Raw genomic sequence first — 11,725 nt, forward strand, 5'->3', positions numbered from 1 at the left:
AAAAAAAAACAAGAGGCAGGGAGAGGTGGGCGCCGCAGGGAGTGGAGTGCATCATTTCTCCCTCCAACTCTATTTTGATTTAGTCCCTACCCTCCCCTTCACTGTTTTGATCACACAGCACTGCCCTTTGATGTGAAGGGCAGTGTTTGTCATTGGCCACTCGGGTGTTTTCCTATATTCCTGGTGGTGGAATTTGAATAAAGGTCCGTGCACTTTGTGTCTTTCACTGTGTCTCACACCTGCACACACACACCATGGAAAAAAAAATAAACAGGTTGCATCATTTCTCCCTCCAACTCTATTTTGATTTCGTCCCGACCCTCCCCCTCACTGTTTTGATCACACAGCACTGCCCTTTGATGTGAAGGGCAGTGTTTGTCACTGGCCACCCGGGTGTTTTCCTATCTTCCTGGTGGTGGAATTTGAATAAAGATTGGTGCACTTTGTGTCTTTCACTGTGTCTCACACCTGCACACATACACCATGGGTGCTGGGGATAAAATAAGCACTACCGCACTTAGGTGGTAGTATGAGGGTTAATTTAAAAAATAATAAAAACAAAAAATAAATAAATAAACAGGAGCGTGCCTGCCCCTCTTCCACGGTTACGTTAGAGCCCGGGTGTCCTTGGAGAAGGAGCACGCGGTGTCGACCAACACCCTGGAGTTGTTCAGGGAGAGGTGGGTGCCGCAGGGAGTGGAGTGCATCATTTCTCCCTCCAACTCCATTTTGATTTAGTCCCTACCCTCCCCTTCACTGTTTTGATCACACAGCACTGCCCTTTGATGTGAAGGGCAGTGTTTGTCAATGGCCACCCGGGTGTTTTCCTATCTTCCTGGTGATGGAATTTGAATAAAGATTCGTGCACGTTGTGTCTTTCACTGTGTCTCACACCTGCACACACACACCATGGGTGCTGGGGGAAAAAATAAGCACTACCGCACTTAGGTGGTAGTGTGGGGGTGAATTAAAAAAAGAAAAAAAAAACAGGAGCGTAACACTACCGCACTTAGGTGGTAGTGTGGGGGTTAAATTAAAAAAAAATAAACAGGAGATTGTAGCATTGCCCTTTGATGTGAAGGGCACTGCTTGTCACTGGCCACTCGGGTGTTTGCCTAAAGAAAAATAAACAGGAGATTGTAGCATTGCCCTTTGATGTGAAGGGCACTGCTTGTCACTGGCCAAAAAAAAAAAACAGGAGCGTGTTCCTTAGGGAAGGAAACTGCTCTTCTTACTTAGCTTGGTCTATATGTGACACCAGATCCACAAGCATGCAGTTGCCTCTTGATTCGCTATTCACATTTTTAAAATCAACGGCTTGATGGTCTTTGAACATGAAATGACATGCTTGCACCTACACCAAATGGATCACAGCTTACTACAAACTTCCACAGAATAATTAGAGATGGGCAATGTTAGCTCAGCCTGTGGTTCCCACATGCTGAGAATGAGTAAAAAAATTGTTAATCTGACAAAAAAAAATAAACAGGAGTGTGTCACCCTTGGCAGGTTCCGGGGTGGGCTGTCCTAGAGGTGGTCGAAATGTGTCAGGGTGGACCGAGAACTGGAAGGGGCATGGGGTGGACCGAGAGCCGGAAGGGGCATGGGGTGGACCGAGAGCCGGAAGGGGTGTAGGGGCGGGCTGCCTTAGAGTGGTCGGAAGGTGGGAGGGACTGGGGCTTGCTGGGGAAAATATAAACATTATTGCAGTTAGGCGGTATTGTAGGCGTAAAATAAATAGGAGCATTTCACTGTGTCTCACAGTTAGGCGGTAGTGCGGGGGTTAAGAGGGAAAAAAATAAACAGGACCAAAAAAGAAAAAAAGAGAAAAAATAAATAAACAGGAGTGTCAGAGGTTAAAACAGATAAACAGGAATGTATAAAAAAAAGGAATGTTTCACTGTGTCTCACACCTGCACACACACAACATGGGTGCTGGGGAAAATATAAGCACTCCCACAGTTAGGCAGTAGTGTGGGGTAATAAAATAAAGAAAAAAATAAATAAGTAAACAGGAGTGCCAAACTTACTAAAAAAAACAGGAGTGTCAGAAGTTCTGCTTACTCTGAAAGCCTGCTCTAAGGAAGCTGGATCAGTGTCAAAGACTCTTCACGCGCGAATATTGGGTGACTTGGTGGGGAATACTGGCCATTGTTGAGTTATTTCAATGGCAGCTTGAGAGATGTATACAAAATTATCAGAGGCGTGGACAGATTGGATAGTTGGAGTCTTTTTTCCAGGATACAAATGTCAAGTAGTAAGGGCATAAGTTTAAGGTGAGGGGGGTAAAACTGAAAGGAGATGTGCGAGGAAGGTTTTGTTAACCAGAATTTGGTAGATGCTTGGAATGTGCATTCCAAGGGGAAGTAGTAGAGGCAGATATGTTAGCAATGTTCATGAAGGATTTAGACAGACCCATGAACAGGCAGGGAATAGAGGCAGAAGTACTATATGCAGGCAGATAGGATTCATTTGGAATGGCATCATGGTCAACGCAGACAGCTGGTCAAAGGGCCTGTTCCTGTCCTGTATTGTTCCATGTATCTATCTATTTATTGTAACAATGTCAGTCTCAGTGCACAGATACAGTAGCGCCTCGACTAACGAACTTAATCCGTTCCGGGACCCGGTTCACGAACCAAAAAGTTCGCAAACTGAATCAATTTTTCCCATTGTTCGGATAGCGTAAGAATGCTTGGACATAGCAACGAATGCTGTTCACAGCGCACGCGCCAAAGACGAACTGAATGAGATCACGCGGGGCCCGAGAGCTTTTGCGTTCAACAAGCGCGTGGCAAAGCAGAACAATGAAACCACGTGGTCACACACAGGCTTTTTGCGTTCGTACCTTCGTTCGTACCTTGAATTTCGTACGTACGTTAAAGCAAAATTTTATGTCGAGGCGCTACTGTAGTGGGGAAATTCTTCCACCGGGGTCAGTTGTATGAACAATAAAATGAAACAGTTTACCTGCTCGTAGTCCTGAGCCCAAGAGTCATAAAAATTAACTTTTTCTTTTGTTTCCATGTTGCTGTATAAAGTGAGGAGATGTGCATTAACCACATCAATTTCAGGCTTTTCCATCTCTGGAGAAAAGGACATGAGGCAACAAAAAGGTGTTACAGCAAAATATTTTGGATAAGTTTCTTTATTCTAAATTGGAGGGTTTGGAGTGAGAGAGGGTACAAACACAGAAATTGAAATGGTATAAGTCCATTCACTCAAGGTACAAATTGTGCACTGTACCATCGTCAGATATTGCTTTAAAATTTAAATGTAACCAAACAAATTGAAATGGTCACGCTGCTGTGATCAGAAATGTCTCACCTGCTCTTTATATTTATACAACCTCAGTGTAAACCCATATACGCTTCACACAGTCTCTCAACAAAGAAACAATGGCACACGTCTTTGGAAGGTGACTGACTGTTGAGTTTTCATACTCCAAATGCATATTATGCGATCGTAACTGAATCCATTGATGAGTAACTGATTAATGTGAAGAAAGGCTAGGCAGAGATATCCAGCATATGTGTCCAGATCAACTTGTTCAGCAAACAAATTGGGAAATTGGAGTTACAGTCGAGTTGTCAACAGTCTAAAAGCATTAAAAATGGATCTCCAGGTCATTACTATTTGCAATTTAACAGGAAACTTTAATCAAATGAAATAAAGTAAAAGTATTTTAATTTTTTTTTTCAATATTTATATTTTTTTAGCACATAAACATTGGAAACTGACTAAATAGTTACTTGAATAACAGTGGAGCTTATGTGATTAAAAATCCGGGAAACATCCTTTTGGTGTTAGCAAGCCAATTCAGAGAGACAGTGACACAAGTCACTGCCCAATAGTGTAATCCCCACAGGGATATAACTGAAAGTCTGTCTGGTTAAACATAGAAATATAAAAAGTAGGTGCGTGAGCCGGCTTTTCAAGTCTGCTCCAACATTCAATCTGGTTGTGGGTCAAGTCTAAAAAAAGTTCAAAATCTAAAACAAAAATCCATCTCTTTTTTGAATATATTCAGTGATTTGGCCTCCTGAGCCTTCTGGGATAGAGAATTCTACACGTTCACTACCCTTTGAGCGAAGAAACATTTCCTCATCTCAATCCTTAATGATTTTTCCCATATCCTGCGAATGCATCTCCTGGTACTAGACTCCCCACACAGGGAAAACATCTTCCTTCCATCGAAACTAAGCAGCCTTGTTAGAGTGAATACAGGATCAGTCACAACAATCTCTCCTCATGCAGCAGTCCAGCAACTTGGTATCAACTCAGTAAACCTCCACTGCACTCTCACTATAACAAATGTATCCTTTCTTGCATAGAGTGACCAAAGTTGCACATAATACTCCAGGTGCAGTCTCAGCAATGCCTTTATTTGCAGTAAAATACCTTTATTTGTGAATTCAATCCTCTTCCAATGAAGGCCATTTGTCTTCCTAGTTGTTTGCTGGTTTACAAGGACACCAAATCCATATGTACATCCACATTTCCTAATATATCACCATTTAAATAATGTTTTTCTGTTGTTCCCCCCGAATTGTAAAGCCTGGCTTTTACCTACATTGTACTGTTTTTATTGCCATGTGTTTGCCCATGCACTCAACTTGTCTAAATCACCTTGAAATCTCCTTGCATCATTCTCACAACTCACAATCCCCACTAGTTTAGCATTGCCAGCAAACTTGGAAATGTTGCATTTGGTTCCTTCATCTCAGACTTTTATCGATCTAATTAATAGACAGGACCCAAGCACTGATCCTTCCAATAGTCATGACTTGCCATTTAGAAAAAGTCCAATTTATTCCCCTCCATTTCCTGTCTACAAACCAATTCTTGATCAATGCTCACATTAACTAAAATAACTCCACAGAGGCTGGTATTCTGTCACCAAGTCACCCTTTATTTACACGTGGAAAGTCCTTGACACTGATCCAGCTCCCTCAGAGCCGGTTCTCAGAGTGAACAGGATGTCTGACCCTCCTGCTTATTGTTCTTTTTTGGCCCCTAGACTGAGGAGACCATTGTAACATGCCGTCCTTGACTGTTATCTGGTGTCACCGGGTCCAGAAATGTTTCAGTTGTGGTTGTGATGGCCCTTTCGTTTCCCCCATCACCACCAGCTGTTTCAGTTTTGCCAAGACCAGATCTTTCCACGTCCAAAGTCTGATATTGTCAGCTGCGACTTGAGGTGTGTCCAGAAAATTTAAAGCCTTTCGGACTTTCCTGTGACGGTACCATCAGTGGTGTATCTACCACTGGGAGGTGGCTCAATACTTCCCTATTTGCTACTTAGACGCCTGAATGATTTTCTAACATGTAATTTTATGTATTTAATGTTACAGCCCACCGCTGAATTTGTCCTGAAGCTATGGGAAGCACTGCCTTGTCCTGTTTAAATGGATCCAGCGGGATTTTGTTGTCCATTATTATTACAAATATATATGCATAAAGGAATTTTGATTAGATTAGATTGGATTCCCTATAGTGTGTAAACAGGCCCTTCAGTCCAACAAGTCCACACCGACCTTCTGAAGAGTAACCCACCCAGACTCATTTCCCTATATTTCCCCCTGACTAATGCACTTAACACTATGGGCAATTTGCCATGGCCAATTCACCTGACCTGCACATCTTTTGGACTGTGGGAGGAAACTGGGGCACCCGGAGGAAACCCACGCAGACACAGGGAGGATAAAGTCCACACAGACACTCGCCTGGGCTGGAATCAAACTCGGGTCCCTGGCGCTGAGAGGCAGCAGTGCTAACCACTGAGTCACTGTGAAGCTCCCTGACTTCAAATATGATCAAGATTAGAGTGGTGCTGGAAATGCACAGCAGGTCATGCAGCATCCCAGGAGCAGGAAAATTGATGTTTCAGGCAGGAGCCCTTCATCAGGAATGAGGCTAGAAGCCTCAGGATCGGAGAGATAAATGGGAGGGGGTGAGGCTGGGGAGAAGGTAGCTGGGAGTGCAGTAGGTGGATGGAAGAAGGGGTAAAGGTGATAGGTCCCTATGCAGATTCCCCTGGTTCTGGAATTGCTGAGTAAAACTGATCATGTCTCAGAATTAGAGGAGGCTTGTAGTGATAATATTCCTTAATTAAATCTGTCAACTCTTGAAAGGTTTGAGTATCTGGTGCCTCAGAGAAAGTTAGGCTCCTAATAACTGAAAAAAGCTGTGGGTCCACAAGCTGTCAGAAGAGCTATTCATTGCTTCGCATCTGCTCCAATGCCATTTGCCCAGAAAAGGTAATGCATATTTTTCCACAGACTGGGCCCAGCCTTCAGCGGCAGGATTGAAAAAGACAAGCTTTCCAAATAATGGCATGATGCCAGAATTGCTTACCCTCAACTCAAAGATGACTGTTGAGACCAAATTTCTTCAGGAGCATGCTTTTCTCTCATCGCCACTGAAATACCTCCACAGAGGCAGGTATGCCATCACCAAGTCACCCTTTATTTACACATGGAGAAGCCTTGACAGTGATCCAGCTGCCTCAGAGCCAGCTCTCAGAGTGAACAGGATGTCGGACATTCCTGTTCCTATTTGCCAGTCAGGGATCACTGATTGGACCAGGTTAACAGTCCCGATCAGGGAACTCATATTCTATGGAGTCCACTTGGCTGACCTTGTTTCAGTCACTATATTAATCCCAGCCTATTGGGGTGATATGTGCCTTTCAGAGGCATTTGTTCTTTCCTGTTTCTCTTCAAGAAGAGTGTTGTCAACCTGGCGATGAGGTGTTTGCTCCATGGAAAGCAGAGTAAATGGCTTTGGCAATTTTTTTTTAAGAATTAGACAGAAGAAGCAAAAATGTTGTCATGCTCACACAGATCCAGAGTTTGAGTTTTGCTTTCACTTTTTGAAGTTGGGCTTTTTTGGAGTTGCCATTGCTAGATGCAGCTCTCTCTGTGCTGTCGCAGAAGTTTCAGTTCTCTCTCTGCTACCAGATTCATTCTGATGGTGTTCCATCTCCTGGGCTTGACAGCGATAGATATCTACTGTGCTGAATTTGTCTTTGCCAAGGGTTATTTCGAGGATACTGCTATATTACAACAGTTGTTGAGTAGTTGTTAAATAATATATGATTTTGTTAAGTATTTTGAGAGAGTTGAAGTTGTGCAAATTCTTCTTTTTTGGTTGCATGTTAACTGTGGTGTAAGAATAAAGTGTGTTTTGCTTAAAGCCTTATAGCTTGACCAGTTGAATCACATCTGGAACATAGCACCTTGCGCTTAGAGTCAAACAGTCATACACCACAGAAAAAGACCCTTCAGTCCAACACATCCATGCTGATCACATCACAATCTGGCCTAGTCCCATTTGCCAGCCTTTGGTCCATATCCTACTTATATACCATCCAGTTGCCTTTTAAATGTTGTAATTGCACCCGTCACCACTCCTTCCTCTGGGTAGCTTGTTCCATTCATGCACCATCCTCTGCATGAAAAAGTTACCCTTCAAGCCCTTTTTAAAACTTTCCCCTCTCACTTTAAACCTGTGCCCTTGAATTTTGGACTCCATCATCCTCGGAAAAATACCTTGGCTATTCACCCTATTCATACACCTTTGTAATGATTTTATAAGCTTCAAAAGGTTAGACTTCAGCCTCTGACACTTAAGGGAAAATAGACCCAACCTATTCAGCCTCTCCCTATAACCTAAAGCCTCCTGTCTCAGCAATATCCTTGTAAATCTTTACTTCACCCTCTCAAATTTAACAATATCCTTCCTATAGAAGAGCAACCAGAATTGTATGCAGTATTCTAAAAGTGGCTGCACCAATATCCTGAACAACCACAACATTACATCCCAACTCCTGTACTCAGTATTCTGACCAATGAAGGTAAGAATGCCACTGCCTTCTTCACCAGCCTGTCTACCTGCAACACCACTTTTAAGGAACTATGAACCTGCACCCCTTAGTAAGTTTTGCCCTGGTTTGCTTTACCAAAATGCAATACCTCACATTTATGTAAATTAAACTCCATCTGCCACTACTTTATCCATTAGCCTATCTGATTGAAGTCCGATTGTACTCTGAGATAATCATCTTCACTGACAACTATACCACCTACTTTGGTGTCATCAGCAAACTCACTAACTATACCTTCTATTTTCACATCTAAATCATTTATATAAATGACAAAGATCAGTGGACCCACAAGGCACACCACTGGTCACAGACCCCCAGTCTGAACAGCAATCCTCTAACACTACCCTCTATCTCCTACCTTCAAGCCAATTTTGGATCCATTTGGTCAAACTCCCCTTTGGATTCCATGGTGAACTAACTATACTAACCAGTCTGCCATGCAGAATCTTGTCAAATCCTTTGTTGCAGTACATATTGACAGTGTCTACTATTCTGCCTTTATCAATCTTCTTTGTCACTTCTTGAAAAGACTTAATCAAGTGAATGAGACATGATTTCCCAAGCACAAAGCCACATTGACTATCCATAATTAGCCCTTGTTTTTCCAAATGTAAATCCTGTCCTTCAGAATCCCCTCTCACAACTTACCCACTACTTTCATAAGGCTGAACAGTCCATAGCTCCCTGGCTTCTCCTTGTAGCCTTTCTTAAACAATGGCGCCACATTCACCCACATCCAGTCTTCCAGCCCTCACCTGAGGCTCTCGATGATACAAATACCTCAGCAAGGGACCCAGCGAATTCTTCTCTAGCTTATCTAGCTTTATACATTTTAATACCTCCAGCACCTCCTCTTCTGTAATATGAGCTCTTTTCAGGACATCACTATTTATTTCCCCAAATTTCCTGGCTTTCATGTCCTTTTCCACAGTAAATACTGACACAAAATATTTGTTTAATATCTCATCCATCTCAGGTTCTAATCCTGTCAAGGCAGTTGGTGGAATTTGAAATCAATAAAAGAAATCTGGAATTAACAGTCTAATCATGACCATGATCCATTGACGATTGTTAGGGAAAAACCCATCTGGTTCATTCATTTCCTTTAGGAATGGAAACTGATCCTTATCTGGTCTGGCCTACATGTGACTGCAGACCCACAGCAATGTGGTTGACTCTTAACTGCCCTCTGGGCAATTGGGAATAGGCAATAAATGCTGGCCTAGCCAATGAAGGCCTCATCCTCCAAATGAATGAAATAAATTTATCAGAAGCCTTCTGAAAAATCCAAAAACTCCTTGTCCACTGGTTCTGCTTTATCTACTTTACTAGTTGCATCCTCAAAAACCCCCAGTTGATTTTTAAATGTTCTGATATCATGTCTTTTATAACAGACTCTAGCATTTTCCCTAATACTAATGTAGGCTTTTTCTTTACACTTATGCTGGTCATTGGTTTTACTCTGGATATCAATAATCCAAAACAATTCTAACAACAGGATATGCACAATGTTCTTAATTAAAGCAAAATACACTGCAAGAAAATTGCAGAAAATCTTACCCATACAATGCTTACAATCATGCGTTTACCCATGTACATCAACTTGGACTGAAGGTCACACCAGAATAGGTGACCAGGCAGCTGTTGATCAGATGACTCCTATTCCTGAGCTAACTAACTATGCTGTGAGGCAAGCTATCTTTATACCCTTTCCTTACAAGCTGTCAGTGTTTTCAAACTCTGACACTATCCAGTCTCCAGCAAACGATCAGTTTAGCTGATGGCAAACATCACAAACATCTCATTTACCACTGCCTGTTTCATTAATTATTTAAGAACACAAAAACTAAGAGCAGGAGAAGGCTATTCAGCCCCTTGAGTCTGCTCCGTCAATTGACATGATCATGGCTGATCACATCACAGCCTCCACTCCATTTTACTGCCTGTTCACCGTAACCCTTCAACCAATTTCTAATTAAATATCTGTCTAACTCCTCCTCCCGTCCATCACACACTAAGATAATGAATTCCACTGATTCACAAAGTAGTTTCTCACCATCTCTGTTTTAAATCTGCTACTGCTTATCCTGAAACTATGACCTCTCATTCTAGATTACCCCACAAGGGGAAACATCCTCTCTACATTTGCTTTGTCAATCTCTTTTCACAATTTATATACTTTAATTAGATCTCCTCTTAGTCTTCGGAACTCAAGAGAGTATATGCCTAAACTGGACCATGACTCTTCATGAGACAAGCCCCTCACCTCTGGAATCAATTGAGTGAACTGCCTCCAACACAACTACATCCCTCTTCAACTAAGGGGACCAAAACCTTATGCAATATTCCAGGTTTGGTCAGAATGATGCCTAGTACAGTTGTAGGTCTATACCCTACTTTGATACTCTATTCCCTTAGTAATAAATGCCAGAATACCATTTGCCTTCCTTATTACCTGCTGCACCTGCAAACCAGTTTACTGCGATCCATGCACAAGGACACCCAGATCCCTCTGCACTGAAGCACTCTGATGTTTCTCTAAATGCCTTTCTATTCCTCCAACCAAAATGGATAACATAATCCACCTTAAACTTTAGCTGTTAAATCTTGGCCTATTCATTTAACTTATCTATATCCATTTGTAAATTTCTTATCAAGTTACCTATCTGAAATATCTGAAAAAGAACCTTCCAGCTCAGCGAGCAAACCTACATCCAGAACCTCAACCTGAGCTCCAAATCTTCTCAAAACTCGGTAACCTTTGTTCTTTTTATTACTTTTATTTAGTAGCACTTGGTTCGTCTTTAAAAAGTTCCCAATTCTCTAGTCTGCAATATGATGCACTTTAGTTTTTGCCCTTGTATTATCTTTAACTTCTTCCTGAGCCATGGATACCTCCCCCTCATAAACCGCCTTATATTCTTTCTTCTTCTCTGGAACATATTTTATTTGGGAGGAATTGAATACCTCCTTAAATGTCTTCCATTGTTTATCCACTATCCACCCTTTTGGCCTTTCTGCCGAGTCCACTAGGTCCAAATCTGTCCTGATGCCATGTGATTACTTATGTTTAACTGGAAAACTCTGTTGTGGAATTTCAGTTTGCTCATCCTCCCAACTAAGTTTGAAATTCCAACCTGCTATGATTGTTTTTCCCTAAAGTATCACTTCCTTTGAGATCACTAATTAATCCCAATTCTTTACAGAGTACCAAATCCAGAATACCTGTTTCCTGGTTGCTTTCTCAACATATTAGTCCAATAAAGAATTTTTAATATGCAATAAACTTTTCCTTCACATTACGCTTGCCAATTTGTTCAATCCAGTCTGTATGCATATTAAAATCTCTCATGAGTATTTCCGGAGGAATGATTATTATTGCACTTATCTTACAAGCCCCCACCATTTTCTGGTATATAATTAGCCCTACTAAACAACTACCAATAGGGAACCTATAGATGACCCCAACCGGAGACTTCTTTCTCTTGCCACTTCTTATTTCTTAGGCCATAATTGTTTATTTAAACTTGCTTGTGTCTCCCTGGAAAAAAACCTGGTCTTTTGCTTTTAACAAACTTTGACCTTAGCTTTAGCTTGCTCATCTTTCTGTCATCAAATCAACTATATGGAATCCTGTAAAATGATTACCTATCCATCCTTCTTCCTTCTCCTTTGTACAGCTGAGTCATCCATTATGCCATGGGCTTGGGCCTGGCTGCATTCCCTTAATGAAACATTACCTTCACCTGTTTCCAGAAAGTAACACCAATAACCAGTCATCATAGACGTAGACACCTCTTGCCACCTGCCTGGTTTTGTTAGACTGTCTGGTAGTCA

At 41.8% G+C, this 11,725-nt stretch overlaps 1 protein-coding gene across 1 annotated transcript in view; it reads right to left on the minus strand.

Annotated features, from left to right (window-relative positions):
• The window catches only part of LOC122563319 (methyltransferase-like protein 27), a 29,444-nt gene extending 25,959 nt beyond the window's left edge, over positions 1–3,485 (minus strand). The window contains exons 1-2 of the mRNA XM_043717042.2: positions 3,328–3,485; positions 2,971–3,086 (exon numbers count right to left, since the gene is read on the minus strand). Coding sequence (XP_043572977.1) covers positions 2,971–3,084 — 114 coding nt within the window. The 5' untranslated portion in view covers positions 3,085–3,086; positions 3,328–3,485. The remainder of the gene's footprint in view (positions 1–2,970; positions 3,087–3,327) is intronic.
• Between the last annotated feature and the right edge of the window lie 8,240 nt (positions 3,486–11,725).

Source organism: Chiloscyllium plagiosum, unplaced genomic scaffold (genome assembly GCF_037043375.1).
Source record: "Chiloscyllium plagiosum isolate Xiang-an unplaced genomic scaffold, Cpla_swu_hap1 HiC_scaffold_26, whole genome shotgun sequence".
Lineage (NCBI taxonomy): Eukaryota > Metazoa > Chordata > Chondrichthyes > Orectolobiformes > Hemiscylliidae > Chiloscyllium > Chiloscyllium plagiosum.